This window comes from Carassius carassius, chromosome 31, assembly GCF_963082965.1.
Source record: "Carassius carassius chromosome 31, fCarCar2.1, whole genome shotgun sequence".
NCBI classification, from domain to species: Eukaryota; Metazoa; Chordata; class Actinopteri; order Cypriniformes; family Cyprinidae; genus Carassius; species Carassius carassius.
Window position 1 is genome coordinate 2,747,564 of NC_081785.1, and position 20,264 is coordinate 2,767,827.

General features: G+C 36.8%; 1 protein-coding gene across 2 annotated transcripts in view; it reads left to right on the top strand.

Moving 5' to 3' along the window:
- The window catches only part of LOC132111333 (A-kinase anchor protein 6-like), a 117,218-nt gene that overhangs the window by 58,695 nt on the left and 38,259 nt on the right, over nt 1-20,264 (top strand). The window contains exons 8-9 of one of the 2 annotated variants that reach the window (XM_059518540.1): nt 7,400-7,533; nt 10,519-10,639. In XM_059518540.1, coding sequence (XP_059374523.1) covers nt 7,400-7,533; nt 10,519-10,639 — 255 coding nt within the window. The remainder of the gene's footprint in view (nt 1-7,399; nt 7,534-10,518; nt 10,640-20,264) is intronic. The other variant, XM_059518542.1, reaches the window with a different exon arrangement.

A 20,264-nucleotide genomic window follows, 5' to 3' on the forward strand; every position in this document is an offset into this window, starting at 1 on the left:
AATAAATAAAAAATACCTCCAAGCGCATCAAAAAAGTAATGTGACTTTGCGCTATGGACGGTAAATCCTGACAACCAGCAGAACGATCTCATTGTTATATGGTTATTTTGAAATGCCAGAGCAAAGTCAAAGTAGTCATCAAAGTATTTCTGTTTAATTGCCTCATTTAACTGTTAAACGACTGCGTTCCCAAACAACAGCATCCACCTCCATTGTGTTTCGTCTGCTCATTCTGAGGTGCAAGTAGGAAAATTATTATATTCAGTAGCTTCTCCTACTTTTCTTAGTGATGCATATTGCCAGTTTATCAGGAAGTGACAATTTTGTTCTCTTTGACTAGTTGGATGGAAATGCTGCTTGTTTTTGTGCAATATACCAATTTTGCGCATACAGTAAATTAAATTCGCAACTTTGGATGGAAACCCGCCTATTGACTGTTTATTAGGAAAACATACTGGCCATTTTTATTAACCCCAGACTGTACTGATAATAACAAACCTAGTGCCATCAGCAAACAAATGATGTTACATCTGTTTTATAATTTGAAAAATCAATGTGAAATATTAATGGTTTATGTTTTTGAAAATTTTCTTTAAAAAAATGCCATTTGATTTTCATAAGTAAGATGGCTAATGTAGTATATAAAATATATTTTGTTATTATTTTATAATATATTTGAATAACATATTTATTTTTTCAAATTTATATTTTTATAGTATGTACCTTTCTAAAATGTACACTTTTTATAGCATATTTCTTTTTTATAGTATTTATCCGTTTTACAATTTTAGCTGAAACTATGTAAAAAAAGATTAATAATTCCTGATTGTTAAATACATCATTTTTTGAACTGTAAGGAATTATCTGTGTATTATCTGTGCAATAAATTATTTGTCATACATTTACATACACTTATAGAATACTGTATGGAAACGAACATGTCAAACATAAAGGATATATATATATATATATATATATATATATATATATATATATATATATATATATATATATATATAATATTTTTAAAAGAAGTATATTATGCTAACCAAGGCTCTGTTTATTTAAAAAACAACAGTAATATGAAATATTATTGCAATATTTTCCAGCAGTATGCCAGTTACCAGGCCTGCAGGCAGTGGTTCTGATGACTGATGTGTCTTTGTGCTTTAATACACGGACACAGTGTTTGACTTCAGTCTGTTCAGCTCAGAGAGGGCAGCAGAGCTCAGTCTATACTCTAGATATCAGTCTGATCTACTGGTGGTTTATAGTTTCATTTGACCACAATCCACTTTGACAAACAATTTGCTTTCATCTCGAACTCTCACCAAAAAAATAACGAAAAAGAAAAAATTTCTGCTTCCCAAACCTCAAAAGAAACCATGTCAAGGTAGCCGCGATACGGTCTCATTTCGATTCCAAATGAAGATCAGATTTTTTTGTATGTTACTTAATTATTTCCTAATTAGTTTGCATGTTAATTAAGATGGTGGCTAATGTTAATTACCTGTATTGATGGATTCTCATGTAACACCTGCCTGAAGCGCTTGGCTCAGTTTTCAAAATATCTTCATCTAAGCCGGTTGATGCATGCCGTCTCGCTTTGTTGAAAAGCGGCAAGGAATTGAAGTCAGGGGATTTTTGAAGCAGGTCGCACTGAAGTAGTCAAACCAAATGCTCACTGTTTTCTTCTCTTCTGCTTTCATCCGAGAGCTGCATTTGCAGAAAGGATTGGCATTTTATGATTAAAGTCATGTTTGTGAGCATGTGTAATCTGTGATGCTCAGTCTGTTAGATGGGTCATTCCACGAAACGGCTGCCTTTTCCAACTCTGATTAATGTGTTAAAGTATAAATAATTCAATTTGAATTCAAATGTACAGATTTTTAATACATGTTTGCATACCCTGAAATGTATTTGAACACAAATAAACTCTTGAGTCACAATCAAGTACTGTATATATAATAAACGAATATATATAAAACAATATAGAACAAATAATAGATTAATGAAACCAAAGACTGCCCATCAGAATGACCTAAAATGAATGATATCTCATGTTTATCCACTATAGAGACATCAGAGCCAGCAGCTAATGTCAGAAGATCTGGCTAAGGTGAGGCTGCTCTCGGTAGGTTCATAAGTGCTGAACAACCGCTGATGCCCTGGAGCTCATCTCAGAAAGTGTCAAAGCCAATTTTCAAATAGAAGCTATCTTTATTGACTGCATAATGAAGTATTTTCTTGGCTTAAAAACTCTTAAAACTACATTTGTCACACAAAAACAGTATTATTTTTACATTTTAGTGGATTTGGGCGTTCACCATGACACTGGCTGTGAGAAATATGGGAAGCAGAGTGATACAGACGGTGAAAGGGTGTTCCTGTAGCGATACCAGTACATACCAGTACATCTCACAGTTCTCAGCCAATCAGATTGGAGAACCAGAATTAACTGTTGTATATATATATATATGAACACACAAGTAAAAAAGACGAAAAAAATTATTGAAAATAAAATTTAATTTTCATTTTTTACTTAAATTAATAGTGATATAAAAAGAAATCAGTTAAACACATGATCATTTAAATAATAAAATACACTGGCTTGGCATCCATTTAAGATTTAATAGAGAGAAATTCAGTCAATAGTAGCTCATTTACAATGACTTTTAATAGCAGTAAATATATGCCTTTTGTTTTCATTTTTAACGCTTATTAGTTTTATAATGTTTAATATATCCAATAAAATGTATGCCTGTTATATCTTTTAATATATTTTACATCTTTTAAAATCTTTTAATAAATGATCTCTTGCCACTTATTTAAAATGTTGCTACATAATGCAAAGAGATTTTGCTGATAAAAAATGGCTACAATAACGCACATACTGTACAGAGGGACACAAAAATGTTTCTGTATAATGACCCAGATGTTTCCCTTCACCCATCCATGATGGCAGAATCAACTTTGACATTCTTGACACACACCTGGTGTGATTGCTTGGCATGCATGACAAAGCTAAAGCAAAGCAAGACCATATTAAAGCATAGATGGTCTCTATTAGATTGAAAATGATCACCCGATCAATACGACCCCCTGCCTGACTAATCCATAACATGAACATTGTTTCAGACCCCCGCGCCTTTTCCTGCCTGTGTCTCGGGGTGCTTAGACTTCATGGAAGCAAGGATCAGCGATTAAATGCCACCTTTCAGCAACAACATTAAATAAGAAGTAGCAATTTGGCTTCTAGCAATTGCTAATTTCACGCCCTGATAAATGTTGCAGGAGCTAAAGCTTTCAAAGATGTTTCTTAAAGGGGCGGCAGCATATGCAGGTAAAGGCCTGATGCGTTTTGCGGGGACAAAAGCTCACTTCCATGTCAAGGTCAAAAGAGTTGTTTTGCTTTAAGCTAAATGTAAGTCATCCCTTATTACCAATTAAAAATTTATTCTGACCTCATCAATTAAATTTAGAGTGAGGGCTTTTTAAAAAATAGATCATTAAAATGCTGTCTTAAAAAATGATGGTGCATTAGAAGATATTTGACATTTAACAGAGACAGTACACAGTGCCGTTCACACATACAGAGATTTAATGCTACCAGAAATCATTCATTTTCAGCAGCTTGAGCAACACTGACATCTGGCATGTCTAGCGGGGCGAACAGAGGAGACGGTCCACTCATACAAAGATGAAGGAGTGAAGTGGAAATGGAATGAAATGAATGGAAGGTCCGCCTTCCAGGTAAAAGAGCCAGTCGCCTTTGTTAGAGGCATCACCTTTTTTTGTGCTAGTTTTAGGGTAATTCCAGTTAAAGTATCTGTTTGGTTTGTTGCTGATTTCAGATATGAAATGCAACCTTGAAAAAACTTTTTTCCTCTCCATTTGAGTATTGGAGCTGTATTTGAATGACACACAACAGCGACCACCCACTTTTCCAGCTCTCTTGATCTCAGAAGTATTTTTCCCATTTATTTTCTCCTTTGGCATTTCAAAATATTCTTCAATAAGAGTTCTAAGCCACTGAACTAAACCAACATGTTCTAATATATATATAGTATATATATAGTACCTGATGAGTAATGATGTTGAAAATTCAGCTTAACCATCACAGAAATAAATGTTTGAAATAAATTCAAAAATAAAAGAGTTGATTGATTGTTTTGTATTTTTGATTAAATAAATGCAGTCTTATTGAACATAAAAGTCTTCTTTTTTAAAACGATACAGGTCTTACTGACCCCAAACTTTTAAGTATATAAAAAAACTTACTTTTTGGTAAAATATTCAGAAATATAAAATGCACTCAGGCATGATTATTTGCATTGCTTCATGGTGGTGAGAAATCTGCAGACCACTTTTGTCTCTATTTCTGTGTAACGACTTTAGTGCACCAGGAGTTTGACTTTTAAACATTTTTTTTTTAACTTGCTTCCACAGAGGAATACAACATGACTTAACAGCCTCAATTTCTCTCAGATTCTCAAAGGAGAAAATGAATGGGATTTTACTTACCTTAAAGGTAGTTTGTATCTAGAAGAGTGTAACTTCAGGAATCTTAATTTAATTATGCAACACATTTTGCATGTTGCCAAGTGCTCTTTTGATAAAGCCCAACCAATTCATCTTGCACCTACAGTGGCATTTGTTCTGGTGACAGTATAGATAGTCATAGAAATATGACCCGATGTGTTTTAGTGCATACATAATCCAATTTATTTGACCAAGCAGTCAAACAACTGCAAATGAATGTGGTCGTTAGCTGCAATAGACAGATAAGCGTGAACAAATGAGAGCAACTTCTGTCTGACAACACTGTAATAATCGTCATTATTTTGAGCTACACATATATAGTTACGTGATTCATGTGGGAAGACCCCACCACACATTAAATCTAGCCTTTATGACTAGTGATTTGAAAGTAATAGTTTCCAAATGAGTTTCATGCCTCCTACAGCTCCTCAGAGGCCCGCTCTCCTGAAAAATAATCTCCTCTCGTAACTTTTCCGAGGAGTAAGATGCAGAGAAGAAGCCAGCCATCAGGAATAGAAGAACATTGTTTTTCCTGCTTGTGAAGGTGAAAACACTCGAAATAAATACATTGACAATTGGAATTGGGTGTTCTTTTCTTTTCTTTTTTACACAGTACGACAGCTTTTTCCAGATGCGTGTGGAGTTTTGTAAATTTATGAGCTGCTTTGATAGAACCCTCGGCCATTTACAGCTGCCGTCTCGACCCCACACAACTCCCGACTGAATTTATCTTCCGAGCATGCCTGCGTGTGCGCTGCTCGCCTCCGATGCTGCCTCTGTACATCAGGACAGACCTGATGGGAGACATTTCAAACAGGCCGATGTATGTTCTGGTTGTTTTGAACACCGGTCGCTGGGGGGGCCGGGGTGGCGGGAGACTTCCCACCGTTTTCAATCTCGCCACAGCGCTCCTTGCATTCAGAGCAGACGATAAAGAAATGAGCGACCCCTGTGTTTAGTCACATAGCTTAAATGTCGAATTTAGGAGGTATCCATTGGCCCCTGTCCAGCAGTTCACCTGTTTTTTTTTTTCTTGTACTGCACGCTAGAGTCACATTTTTCTCTTCATTCCCCAGCTGTTTTCAATGAAACTCTGTCCTGTTTGCACTGCTGCCACATGAATCGTCTTCCCATCCGTCTCTCCCTCTCTCTATCCTTTTTCATTGCACATGAAGCAACAGAAGAGCGTGACTCAATTCTGTTTGGATTATATTTGATCCCGATGAATTTCACCCTCCTGTTCGATGTGAAACACATGTGCCTCAAAGCTCAAGGACGATCATGTCTGTGATTGTTTTCCTCCAGTGCATGTTTTTTAATCACAATCTGCAGATTTTTAGCAGTCCTGTTTAGCTTACGAAGGAAAATCAGTCAGGTCTGTTCACGCTTTGTCTGACAGACCTTTAATATTTTACGGTTTATTATTTTTTTTTGTTCTCATTATTATATCTCTTTGGTATTAGGCAGTTAAAAAGAGAGCTTTTTTAGTGGTGTTTGCCATGGCTGTTGTTCTATTGGAAAAATTAATTAAACAAAGCTTTGGTTTTAAGTAAGGGGCTTACATGTGTTTTTCTTTGGTTGACATTGTCTGCCTTGAGATTTTGTAAGCTTAGCCTTTATCTAAGACAGTGAATGCATCGTGGGAATGGGCTCTGTGTACATTATGAAACGATGAGACAAACGCTCATCAATAGCCTGTTGATGAATGTCGGTTTATGTGATTGATATTGATGTTTTTCGTATTCACCCATGGGAGCCGCATCTTGCAGCAGCTCAGATGCATATGCCTTTATAGATTTCAAATGCATTTCAGCTCTGTGTTTTTAATACAGATGGGTAATTCTGCGAGATCAATGCAAATGCATTTTACCCACAACCAGCCATTCAAGCCACAAGAGAGGAGAATCTCTATCATGACAGTGTCCTCGGCTCAAAACCGAAGTGGCGTGCTGGGCCGAGCCATCCTTGGGTTCAAGGTGGCTTGGAGAAATTGCTTTTGTCGGAGGTGGGCATTGGTTATTATTGTGTGTGTAAGCTCCGGTGGGATTGAGTAATTAGGATCCTGACGTGGTGTCGGGCGAACCAGCCAAGTGAATCAAAAATGAAGGCAAATGAAAGCAAATTCCTCCGAGGAGGGAGAGGAGAATTTTGTGCGCTCGCGCCGCTAATTTTCTAGAGCTCCTAGTTAGGTTCATTTCATTCCTCCCTAATGAGCAAAGCGCCCGAGTCCCAGCATTTGATGCCTGCGCAATAAATGGAATGAAAAAGCGACACATCTTTCTGTTGATTTTCTTGTTTATTATCAAGGGTAGCTTTGATTGAGACGCAGTTTACATTCATGGAATCGTCTGACCTTTCCAGAGGCATCTGCCAAGCAGGCGCCGGGCGCTCGGTGGAGAATGTGAAGCCAGCGCGCTTCATAAAGTGTTGAGAAATGAGCAAAAAATCAAAGCCGTCTGTTGGAGATTTTATTGGCTTGCTCATTCATCGCCTCATATTTTGCACAATAACTGATCTCCGTCAAGCCAATGTAGCCAATTTTCTCAAGCACAGAGTAGAAATACATATTTTTTCCATTTGATTTGAAAAGCATGTACAAGTGCTTCCTAATCACTGCTGAAAACCAACACACTATTTTCTGAAATGGAACGATGCCAGTTTCAAGCGCCACTCTTTATTGCTGCTGTATTGATTCAGCTAAATGCTAGAAGTCTGAATTAGTTTAATAGCTTTGCAAGTTCTTATAGTTTATTGTTTTTTAATAGTTCTTGGAGTTGGATCAATGACACTGTGGTAATTGAGGTTGTTGAGATCATATCTATTCTGATTCTTTCTCTCTGTTTGTTTTTGGTGTCAGCAGGTGGAGGTCCAGCAGAGCCATCGAGAGGCACAGAAAGATGTTCTGGATCAGATGAGAGTGAAACTTAAAAGTCAACAGTACCGCTCCAACAGCAGAAGCGTCGACTTCACCCTGATGTCCAAGTCTAACAGGTACGATGAGAAATGTGACTGCAGCAAACCTGATGAGCAGCTTCATTTGGAAACCCATTTTTGGTCATATTGGAGGGCAGCATCACATCTGTCCATTATAGGGAATGCAATCCAAGAATGCACAGTGAATAATTCAGTGAAAAATGGGCAAAGTGAAAGACATGTTGATCATAAATACATTAAGTACTGAAAAGAATCAATAAAATGTATATTAATACTAGAGTGTCATTCATCACTGGGAGCAGGTAAAAATGTAGTCTAATGCTTCAGTATTTTGACCTTCAAATTTAGTGAATATTTCATCATGACATTAATTTAATGTCTTCCATGTGCTTGGTATGAAATGCCTTATTTGTATGATACGTGGAGTTGTTGTGTAGAGCATTTCTAATCCTTCACTTAAGGGCTTCCATACGAATTATGATGCCGACTTAGAAAGCCAATAATTTCCTGGAGGATATTTTATATTTTGTATCTTGCTGTTTGATCAATACTGTTGATCAAGGGACTTGAAGTAACCTTTCTATAAAGCTACTTAATGGTTCCGCATGTGATTAGTTACAGACTTGAATGATCTTTTTTTATTTTCCTAAAATAACTAATCCTATTTTTTGGTGGTCCATTAGTTCTCTATCCTCCCCTCTCTCTCTCCTGGCCCAGTGAAGTCCTGAATGTTAACCATAGAGTCCGGATCAGACTCCTTGGCTTGGCTTTGAATCAAACATCGTTTTAATCCTTTTAAGCTTCTCGTCGTAATGATTTATTTTGCAGTAAAAAAAAACCCCATAATGATCCTTTGAATTTTAATGATGAGCTGCCTGCTCAAGGATTCATTGTTTTGACTCTTTGGCCCTTACCTTTTTCATGGAATTATGTCTTAAGGGAGGCGCTGTCGAATTCGATGGCCTCCGGTGCCTCTCTCCAGCTTGCCGGCCTCATCAAGGGCTGACGCCCACCACCGTGGCTCCCAGCATCCCCTCACACCTGATGGAAACGGGACGCCTGCCATTCAGGAATCAAAAGCCCTCTCCAGGAGAGAAGAGATGAGGGAAACACAACAGGCAGCGGTGAAAAGGAGATGTTAAGTCCCCGCATTAGGCACCAGGGATTAGCACCATAAATTAAAGAGCTCTTTCTATAAAACTGTCACTTCGAATGAGATGTGAGGGGTGTCAATACAGCAAGCCAACCTTTCCCCGGTGAGGCTCAGGGTGAACAGTGATGAATTAGACCACCTTCCCTCCTCTTGGAAAGGTGGCGCGGTGCTGAGTGGGGGGCACGGTGACATTAAACGGATTTGAAAAGAAATAAAGATGGAGAGGCATCAATTTCTGTCTCACAGGAGTGTCAGTGCAACGCTGACTTGGAGGAGCCTGTGTCAACTGGCTAACGGCTAATGTTTGTCGACAAACCCACTCCATGTGCGAGATCTGATGAACAGGTGGATGAATCTCACAAAACCTTTCAAGTTTCAGAAAAGCATAGAAAGGTATAAGAAATATTTTTTTGTTTAAACAGAACATAAAGTGCCTTAATGAGTTTTCTTCTCTGTGTTGACATATTTTTAGTTTGAAGTAGAATTTTAACTGAAATTAATATTGTAAATGTATAAATAATTTAGGCATGTTGAACTTTTTTTTTTTTAACCAGATTTAAACCAGCCATCAAACCATGATTTGTTACCTGTCATTCAGAGGAATTATCAAATTATTATTATTATTATCATTATTACTGTGGAAAAACAACAGACAAATGATATTGTGAATTGACTTATTGAATTATATAAAAGCATGTACAATTGGTCTGCTCACAAACCAAAGCGAGCAGGAGAAAATGATGCTGACAGAACAATATCCCCTGATGCACGTTTGCTAAATGGATCTTAAATTTTTTTCTCCTACTTGTTTTTCGTTATTCGTCGTTAATGTTGTTTGGATGCCCCGAGAGCTTGTTTTACAAGCATTTAGATTTATGTTAGCGAGGGGAAAAACGAGTACAGAAAACAATACGGTATGCAAGAATACAGAAAGATGCTGTTTAACTCACAAACAGCATATTGAGTTTTAATATCAGTCGAAGAAACGCAGTGCCTGAGGGAGTCTTCACACTTCCGCTGCACACGTCTGGCTGGTTCTAATTTGCTGTCTTTGCCGTTTTGTTCTGATCAATGTCTTGCGTACAAACACGGCTCAAATGTTCACGTACTCCCCAATGTCGTTTTGTTTAATCAGCGCCTGCTTGGAAATGCTAATTCGCAGCTCTATCCTTGTTGAAATTTCCTACGTGCTAGCATTCAATAGCGCATTCCAGTTTCTTTTGTGTCTGCACTGAATTGAAATAAAAAGGGAAGGTTGATTTTTCTCTTGCATCCTTTTTTGATCGTTATTTGTGTAATCTCATTCATAGTTTTTCTTCTTCAGGGACAACAGGACCACTTGAGAAAGCGAGATGGTGCTAGTTTGACATAACTGTCAAAGCGTTTAAAAGCAGTGCGAATTCCAAACAATTTTCCAACTAATGTTTCTAAACATGCGCCCCTCCTGCTGAGATGCAAATCTAAGCAAAGCTCAGACGCTAATATGTTTGTTTGTGGGCGTGTGGTGATGTTCTGTTATGAGTGTGCAGCTATAGTGTAAATGTATGCACATAAAATCATCCCAGTGCTGTTAAAAATATTGAATGGGCTTCACCGTTGAGCTGACGGAAGCATTGAGCAAGAGGGAGGTGAAGTCATGTTTAATTAAGACGTACTGCCTCACGAGCAGTCACTCAGAGCGCATGTTAAAGATCCCCCGTGCTTGCCGACTCTTTTCACTCTTCACATACCCATGTCGCACTGCCCGCTAACAGGCTAGTGTAATTACCTCCGCTTGTCAAATATTCACTCGGCAAAATATGTCCGTACACCGTCTCTCCAGACCTCACCTGAGCTGGAGAAGCTGTGAACTTCTTTCTGCCTGTCTCATTTTTCTTTTTTTCCTTCAGCCTGTCAGAGTTTGAGACGGAGTACCAGGAGCTCTGGGATTGGCTGATGGACATGGAATCCATAGTGACGGACAGCCATGATCTGATGATGTCAGAGGAACAGCAGCATCACCTGTATAAGGTAAATGGGGTTTTGTGCATTTAAAGTTGCCAACTACATTTGACTCTGACTTAATACGTGCTAGCATATTGGATCTGTGATAGACATGCACAACAGGAAGTTGCTATAGAAAAGGCAACAAATTAAAGGAATAGTTTCATTTCAGAATTGATTATAGACCCTTTCTTCAATGCAGCACAAAAGAAGATATTTTGCTATTTTTCGTAATAGGAACCAGGGCTTTCAAGCTCCAAAAATGACAAATATTATGAAAGTACACTCTAAAATATATTTTTGAGGTTGTAAATAAGAAAAAGTCATACTTACAAAGAAAATGTAATTTCAATTTCATGTTTAATTCAGTGCTACTTGACATTTCTTTGTGATGAAAAATGAGTGAAAAAGGTTTCTATACCAGTTTTTTTTCCAGTGTTGTATGTAGTCCATAAAAGTAAGGACTGCAAAGTCTTCTGATTGCTTAGAAACAGAAAAACTAAAAAAAGTTAAACCTCAGCTAAAGCTCACATCAAAATATGTTGAATGACAACTATATCTCTTTAATTATTCAATTTAATTTCTTATTAAGTTGATGTTTGTAATTTTGAATATGGGGAAACACAAATGTACTTCTTGACTGTGTTAGGGAAAGTTTCTTTTAAAAGTAATGCATTACAATAACGTGTTACTCCATAAAAAAGTAACTAATTGCGTTAATTAGATACTTTTTATGGAAAGTAATCTATTATGTTACCATTGCATTCCTTTTTTGTCAGCTTATTTGTTATTTAATAAAAAAAATAAAAATAAAAACCTGTAAAGGCTGTAAAGTATTTTATGAGAAAGATTACTGTATGCTGGGCAAAACTGTTCAGCAGAAGAAAGTAAGTCATAGAATTAGAACATCATGATTGTGAGTAAATGAGGAAAGAATTTTAATTTGTGGGTGAACTATTCCTAAATTTAGTGGAAATGTCAAATAGGATGTGGTGTCTCAGTGGTTAAACATCTGGGTTGGTAATCCAAAGGTTGTAGGTTTACCACTAGAAATTGCAATTCATGACCTGATCACCATTGTGCTCTTGGGAAAGACTCTTACACTGTGTCCTAGCATACCTAGCTGCAAAAGTTACAAATAACAGCTTGAAATTATATTCAAAATATGATCCAGGTAAATTTGGAAACTCTTAAAATAATCTTATTTTATGCTAGTATTAAATCCAGTGGTTTCATCATGACGAGTTGCATCATTCATAAATTTCAGTACAGTTGTATACTGAAGTCTCTGAATATGGTAACAAGCACAATTTATGCATTATAAGAAAGACTGTGTCAAGCAAAATAAAAATTGTATTTGTGTTAAAAAAAAATAAAGAAAATCATACAGGTTTTGTTAGTACTGTACAAGAATGTCATGAGATGTTCGGCAGTTTTTAGTTATTAATGGTGTGATTGGCTGAAATTGTACACATTGTTTGCCATTCAGTGTAGACAGACTGCTTCATCCTGTTCAGTTTGCTCCAGGGAGACTGTCCCTGTACTGTTAGCCACTTTAAATAAGAAATTGTCTTTTAAATCATTTATAATTGTATTTTTTTCTTTCTTATCTTAAACTGGAAGCATATAATGCAGAATGTTAAATTATAGATTTATCAGTAATATTTCAAATGAGCCTTGACTTTTGATTCTCTTAAAACAATTTAGCGAAACCATGTCTGAATATTACAATACTGCGAGCCGGCGATTAGATTGTCTTCCATTTCAATCTCTGTCCTGCTGTCACACGTTCTACAGCCAGACTCACTCAGTCATTTGAATACATTTCAGTAAAAGTTCATTTCAGAGAAACGTGAAAGGGAAAGAGAAGGAGTGCAAAACAGAGATAGTACCTCACCCTGTTTACAGTCCATGAATTTTTATTAGTCCCAGATAAAGTGGCATGTTATTGTGTTAGGTCAATATGTTTGTTCATGATTAAAACAAACTGATTTTGCTCCTCCGTATTGATTGCATTCACACCTGCCCTAATAAATATGTACTGGGTCTCCATGTTGGTTATCAGCTTTTATTGTGGGGTTCTCCTGTGGCGCATTATCAGGCCTCTATGTGGGATTGATTGGGAGAGGGGTACACGTGTAGACTGAGCCGGGGCCAGGAATGGGGGAGTTTATCGTAAGAAGGGAGGCAGAAAGCCAGATTTGCCGGGAGGCAGAGACCGTAAATCAGACTCATTTAGGCTTCTTTACCGGACTGATCCCGACACTTGTCATCCTCCAATTGCTCAGAGCATATGGCATATTTCAAAAGAGCAGATTGTGAATCATAAAGAAATGAAATTAATAACCACACCACCCCCAACAACCCCCCCCCCCCCCCAGGCTTCAGACTGGAAACAACGCCTAATGACGAGAGCAATAACGGCATGCCGGCGGCCCCCTCTTCCTCCTCCCCCTTCCTCTCCCCTCAAAACCTGCGGAGGTCATGTTCAAGGTCAGAACTAATCTTCCCGCTCATTGGGCACACTGACCCCACCATTAGTCATATCTTACAGTAAGAGAGAACTGAGGAAAGATCAGCCAGATTTCTGCTCTTTCTTTTTGCTGTGTGTATTATGTAGTTTCTGTATACATAAAATGTGTATGACCTATTACATCTCTCAAAATGTGCAGTATACACTCAAATCACACTGCATGGAGTACTGTATCCCATAATTCAATACACTTGACTTGATTTTTTATTTTCATTCTGAGAAATTAAGTTACGTTTTAAAAACTAAGATGTTTTATGTTGCTAGCATGCAATGTGTAATTTCTGAGTAAAAAAAATGATTATTTTTTTATTAATACATGATTTATCAGTGAGACTTCAGACTCCATAAGGCAAAGTGGATGGATTTCATGGAAAATTTGCATAAAATTGTATATTTATTTATTTATTTATTATATATTTAAGTTATATAAGTTATTTCATGCATTGTTATGTTTTAGAAATATATGTATACACGGTCCTAAATAACCATGTTAACTAAATGAAAAATTAGTTTTATTAATTTATATTATAATTTAGATTTTTTTTGTATATTATTAAAGTTGATTTATTATATTTATTAGTTTTATTATAATTGATAATCTATAATTGATACTGAAGTGATCAAATCTCTATAGCAATACTGCAGTATTCATGTCTGTACATAACCTTTGAGATATTTATATCAGATATGACCGACTGTCACAAGAAATCCCAATTCTCCATGTTGCCTGTTCCCTTTCTTAAAACAACCATTGATGTGTTTTTAGCACTTTCAACCAATTAACCTGTATGAATGAGTTGTGTGAACGGGTGAATGTGAGGCAATTTGTAAAGTGCTTTGGATGGCCATGGGTCTGTTGAAAGCGCTATATAAATGCAGTCCATTTACCATTTACCATGTAGTTTCTCATCTTTTGTTTGCTGCATGTCAGTCAGACATTAGCTTGTTAACTGCTTATGCGCTGGAAGTGTCAGTGTGTGTGTATACAGCACCTTTAGCGCACACTGACATGCTGAATAGATCTTGGTCTAATCTAACATGCTCTAATGCGCTTGCTGATCAAAGCTCATCTCATCCAAACCTTCCATGTTCTCATGTGCTGCTGCTGCCCTGCAGATGTGCTCCTTTCTCACTGGCTTGTTTGTTCAAGCTGTACCTTTGAGTGCTGAGGTTTACGAGGCATTGTTATCTGTCTTTATGCATGTGAAATCAAAAGATCTGATCGTCTCGCTTTTCCAGATGCAGTCTTAAAGGTTTTTTTTTTCATGTGAACTGTTTGTAGGATCTGTCAGAGCATGTAAAATGCAACTTAATTTGCTCTTAGGATTCTCAACTTTTCAACGGATCATGTGTGCTTTAATGGCTCAAATTTTGTAATAAATTAAATGTTATGTATTTATTTGCATGTATTTTCATAAAATACATTTATAATATAGGTTTTTTATGTTAATGAATTGCATTATGTTGTTACTGTTAGGACCATGATAACAACATAATGGAATAACCATATTTGGATAAATACAGTGATATACCATGTTTATATACATAATATATTATGGATTTATTACAATGTTATTTATCTATTATAACTAATATTATAATAAATATATTATGTATTTATTATAATGTTAGTTATATATTTATTATCAATAATATTATAATAAATACAGGTGTGCATATATTATAATTTTATTTAATTAAATATATATTACTTTATGTAAAAAAATAGATATATAAAAAGATATATTCAAAAATATATATACAAAAAGTTTTTTGCATATAAAAAATAAAGCGTATTTTGAATTTTAATGACAATTAAGCAATATAATTTTTAATTACATTATAATTTTTTCTTATTCCGTTTTGATCCAGACATGTTCTTAACAGGTTTTGTGAGATTCACTCAAATGCAGGTGGGTTTCTGTTGTTAGGAGGGTCAGGAATTCTTCTCGATTTATGTTATTTGCTTTGTGATAAAGTGCAGGGATGTTTGTTGATGTGTTGCTCTGTGTCAGGAGAGTGAAGGCAGTAGAGCAGGCATCTGTGTGTGTGTGTGTGTGTGTGTGTGTGTGTGGAGCGACAGAGGCGGTGTGTGAGTGTGACACATTGCTGCTTTATAGAGCCGGAGCAGGTGGTATTTAATGGGAATCACAGCATCACAGCGCCTTCTCCTGTGTGTCTCTCCCTCATCCCTCCCTCTCTTGCTTTTACACTTTCTCCTTTGTCTCTCTCTGTCTTTAATTTTCTCTCTCACATACTCCAGAGCTCTCTTCCATAACCTAGAGAGCTAACCTACATGGTCAGCTGCCGTCCAAGGCATGATTTATTTCCATGCTTCCCAAATGGTTTTGCTTCAGAACTCTGATTTTAGATTGAGCAGGGGGGACTTTAAATCAATGGAATTTATTTTTAGTAATGATATTTATAAATATTTTGAGTTTTCTTTTATTTTTATGTTTTCAGTTTTCAAATTCATTTTTGTAATTTTGTTATGTGCTTAATTCATTTTTAAAACATTTCTATATAGATTTTTATTTTTTATTTTAGTAATTTTAGTGCTTCAGTTTGAACTTAGTTGCTACAGATGAGATTTTTTATCTTTTATTTCAGTTACTGATAATGGTTTATTTTTGTTTGTATTTGTTTTAGTTCAGTCAGGACCATTCTGTTTGATTAAGATTATTGTAGAGGTCCTGAACATTATTTCTGCGGCAGGCTTTACTCTGAAGGGTTCGGATTCTGAGCTGTCCACAGGCAAACCCCGAAGCCTATAGCAATTACAATAATTTTTTTATATGCTGCAGATATAAAATTCCATGCAAAAGTGATACAGATCTGTAAATGAGACTGTACAAGACTTAGCAACGATTAGCTGATAGATAACTTCTGTGGACAAGACTTTAAGTGATCATGTGGCTGTATAAGGAGGAGTTGGGGATGGAGAAGGGTAAGAGCATATCTGTGTGTCAGACTAAGGCAATTGTGAGTACGGATTAACTTCTATATCTCATTTAATTCTAGTGGGAGCAGTTACAATCAGCTTAGCGTCAGCTGATGTTTGCTGTCACACCGTGGTCTGCCTGAACTTCATTTGAGCTTCAGTCAAATATGCTTTTTTGGAAGTGTGCATGTTTGCAGTGCACTTCTTAGAAATGATGTATAAATAGGCAGCTCACTTAGGTTTTAGAACACAGCTCAGCTCCCACACAAATACACCAAAGAAATAACTATTAATAATAACTATATAATGACTATTCCAAAGACTTCAACAAGTGATGGTGTGTGCTGAATATGGTGGTGATACTGTTGGTTGCACCTGCATGCGTCATTACCCACAGACGTACACATAACAGCATTTTCACACAGCGCTGTATACATGCGCAGTAGCCTCAGTAAGTATGTGCTAATGTAGGTAATCACTAATGGACATTTGCTAAATTTGATTGCATTGTGCTCGTTTTTCTTGTGCTCTTGCATTTCAGCTGTGCTCTGGTTTCTGTTGTAGGCTGGTATGTTTTCTATTGGGTAAATAAATCCCCCTCCTCTTCCTCTCTCTCTCTCTGATAGCGACTCTATCTGAAAAGCTTCTGAATAGATTCATATATAGAGTTTGGAAAACACTGTTGCAGAGTGCATGAATATACAAAAGTTTGGGCTCAGTAAGATTTTATTTTAGATTTTTTAAAAGAAATGAACACTTGTGTTGAGCAAGGATGCATACAGTTGATCAAAAGTGACTAAAGAGATTTATAATGTTACCAAATGTTTATATTTCAAATAAATGCTGTTCTTTTGAACATTCTATTCATAAAAAAATGAAGCAAAATCTGAAGCAGCACAACTGTTTTCAACATTGATAATAAGCAGAAAATCAGCATATTAGAATGATATCTGTAAGATCATGTGGCACTGAAGACTGGAGTACTGATGCTGAAAATTCAGCTTTGCATCATACGAATGAAATATGAAAAATATTCAAATAAAGACTGTTATATTAAACTGTAATATTTAACAATATTACTGTTTTACTGTACTTTTGTAAAAAAAAAAATAAATAAATAAATAAATAGAATAGAATACATGCAACGGTTTGCACAGTTTTGGCAGGTGAAAAAGTGACCGTTTATTAAGGAGGAAAAAAATCCCAGGCCTGAGAAAGAGAGAGAGAAAGTGCTCAGGCTGGAGGCCAAGCTTGAGATGTTGGCAGACAGCTAGTATATTTGAGCAGGAGTTTAGCTGGAGATGAGTGGAGTCACTGATGTTTAGTTATCAGTGTATTGATAAGTGAGAGCTGGCTGACCCAGCACACGCTTCACTAGCTCACTCTGATCTCCTCTCACCTTCTCATTCAATATCAATCGCTCTCACATCCAGCCAGAGCCAGTGTGTGTGTGTGTGTGACGGTGCCAGGATCTCAACACAGAGGGCCCAGTGTTGAAGCTCTCTCTCTTTTTCTCCCTCTCTCTGTCCTTCCCTCTTTCACAATCTACAACCTTTTGTTTCTTTTTTCTTTCTCTTATTTTTCCTGGTTTCCTTTCCTTTTTTTATTTTATTTCCTACGGCTTACTGTTTTCACTCCTTACTTCCTTCTTATTCTTTCTTCACCCTGCTTCACCCTTCCTTCCTTCCTTCCTATAAATCTTTCATTTTGTCCTTTTTTCCTTCCTTCCCTCTTTCTTTCCTTGTTTCCTTTCATCCTTATCCCTTTATTTTCATTTCCTTCCTTGTTTCTCTGGCTTATTTCATCCATTTTCCTTCTTTGCAATTTCAGATTTTTCATCCAATGTTCCATTTCTATTATTCCATCCATCCTTCCTTCCTTCCTTCCTTCCTTCCTTCCTTCCTTCCTCCCTTTTATTCTTTTTGTCCTATTTTCTCTTCCTTTCTTTTTCTTTTTATGCTACATATCTTTTTTCTTCCATCTTTTCTTCCATCCATCCTTAATTTATTATTCTTTCTTTTTTGCCCTATTTCACATTTCTTGCATTTCCTTCTTTTTTCTTTTTCCTTCCTCGTTATTTGTCTTGCTCTCTTCAATAGATTTTTCCTCCCTTTATATTTATTCGTTTTTTCAATGTTCACTCTTTTTCTTTCTTTCTTTCTTTCTTTCTTTCTTTCTTTCTTTCTTTCTTTCTTTCTGTCTGTCTGTCTGTCTGTCTGTCTGTCTGTCTTTCTGTCTGTCTGTCTGTCTGTCTGTCCGTCTGTCCGTCTGTCTCTCTCTCTCTCTTTCTCTCTCCCTGTGTGTGTATGTCTATGTGCCAGATGGCTGCTCATGATGTGAACGAACATTAAAAAAGCGAGAGACATTCCACAGGGGAGAGATGCAACAAGCCTGCTAGAGATCAGGCTCTGGCCCTGGTCAAAGAGCTGCTGGGAGACCACCCCTCCCTCTCTGACAATCAACACTAGACTAGAACAAAGCCTGCCACTCCCTTCTCCGGATCTATTAGAGCGACTCATTCTGACCAGATTAATGCGCAACATGATGACTCGATGCAGAGCCGCAAGACGCCTGTGAAAAGGGAAATGTGGTTTGTCAGGAGAGACAGCCATACAGTCCTCACACCCAATGAATTATTGAAAGGAGGGGTAGAGGAGGAGGAGGAGACACCTGGAGAAAGAAAGGGAGAAACGGAGGGATGACAGGAGGTGTTAGAACAGCTGAAGAGACACATGAGAGAGACAGCAAGTGAGGGCGAAATAGACAGGGACAGACAGGGAAAAAGAGAATGCGAGAGGAGGACAGACACTACACAAGCCGTCTGAAGGAGTCAGTTTCTCCAGCGTCACTTTACCAGGGTTGTGTAATAAATAATGTGCCAGTCCTGTGGCTCTCACCCTTTACAAGGTCTCACGTTTCTCGGCTCCTCAGATATAAGCTGTACTGTGTTTGTTTGTGTTTTTCTCTGATATGTGAAATGAGAGAAAGATACCAGTTAATGGAGCGGCCGGTGATCTATTATTCTTTAAAAATCCTGGCTGACCGGGATGTACATTTTCCATTATGCTCTATTTTTATCTATTTGTAAATATTGTAAAACTTGTTATTTTTTAATAAGACATTGATATCACAAGTGATTTGTAGCTAGTTTTTGACACTGCAGTGCTATAATAATTCCATGAATTATTCCTCTGGTCTAGGCTTGGAATGTTTCATTTTTCCCACCCACATCTTCACTCATTTCTCTTTCCTAGTCTGTTTTTACACAGAAGATTTTTGTTTTCCATTCTCTTCTATTTCATTATTTACTATTGAAATATACTTAAATATTCATATTTTAATTTGTATATTTTATTCTTATTTAAATGTATATTAATAATGGTTTGTAATATACACTGCAGTCAAAAGTTTCTGCAAAATAGTTACTATTTTTTAAATTTTAATTATAAGAAGTTCACCATGGCTTTATTTATTTGATCAAAATACACTCAATTTTGTTTAGAAAAGAAACAGTTATATTGTGAAATGCTGTATTATTCTTATTTTTTTTTTAAATTCTTTAATGAATAGAAAGTAAAAACTGTAAAATTAAAAAAAAAAACTATGTATCTCATATGGACTGTGTTTATTCTACTACGTTGCCTTTTTTGCAGCTTATATGGAAGAAAGTGTCAAGATTCTGCTAGCTAAAAAAACAACAACAACTCAGTATATATATTGAGTGAGTCATCAATGAATACACAAATGTAGAATTCTGTCTGAACTGTCTCTTTAACTCAGGTCAGAGAAGTGCTCAGTGCAGATCTCTGTTCATTGTTCCCAGCTTGCGTCTTTAAACTCCTCTCAGATGGATTACATATTCATGAATATTCAGGTTTGTTGTGTTTTGTGACTGGCTGGCATGTGATGTGGGCTAGTTGTGTCCCCCTACGGTGTCTCTCAATGTCTCTTCTCAGATGCTTCCTCATGTGGCATGCTCAAAGGGAATTATGGGAGAGCGTGTGGTGTTTTGTGAGCAGGTTTGTTGTCTCCGTGTGTGTTAGTTGTTATGGTGGTGCTGGCTGGGGACTGTGGCTCTTTCAGCGGGACGCGGACTAATTACAACACTAATGCAGGACACCCCATTGATACACTCTCAACACGGCCACACACACACACACACACACACACACACACAC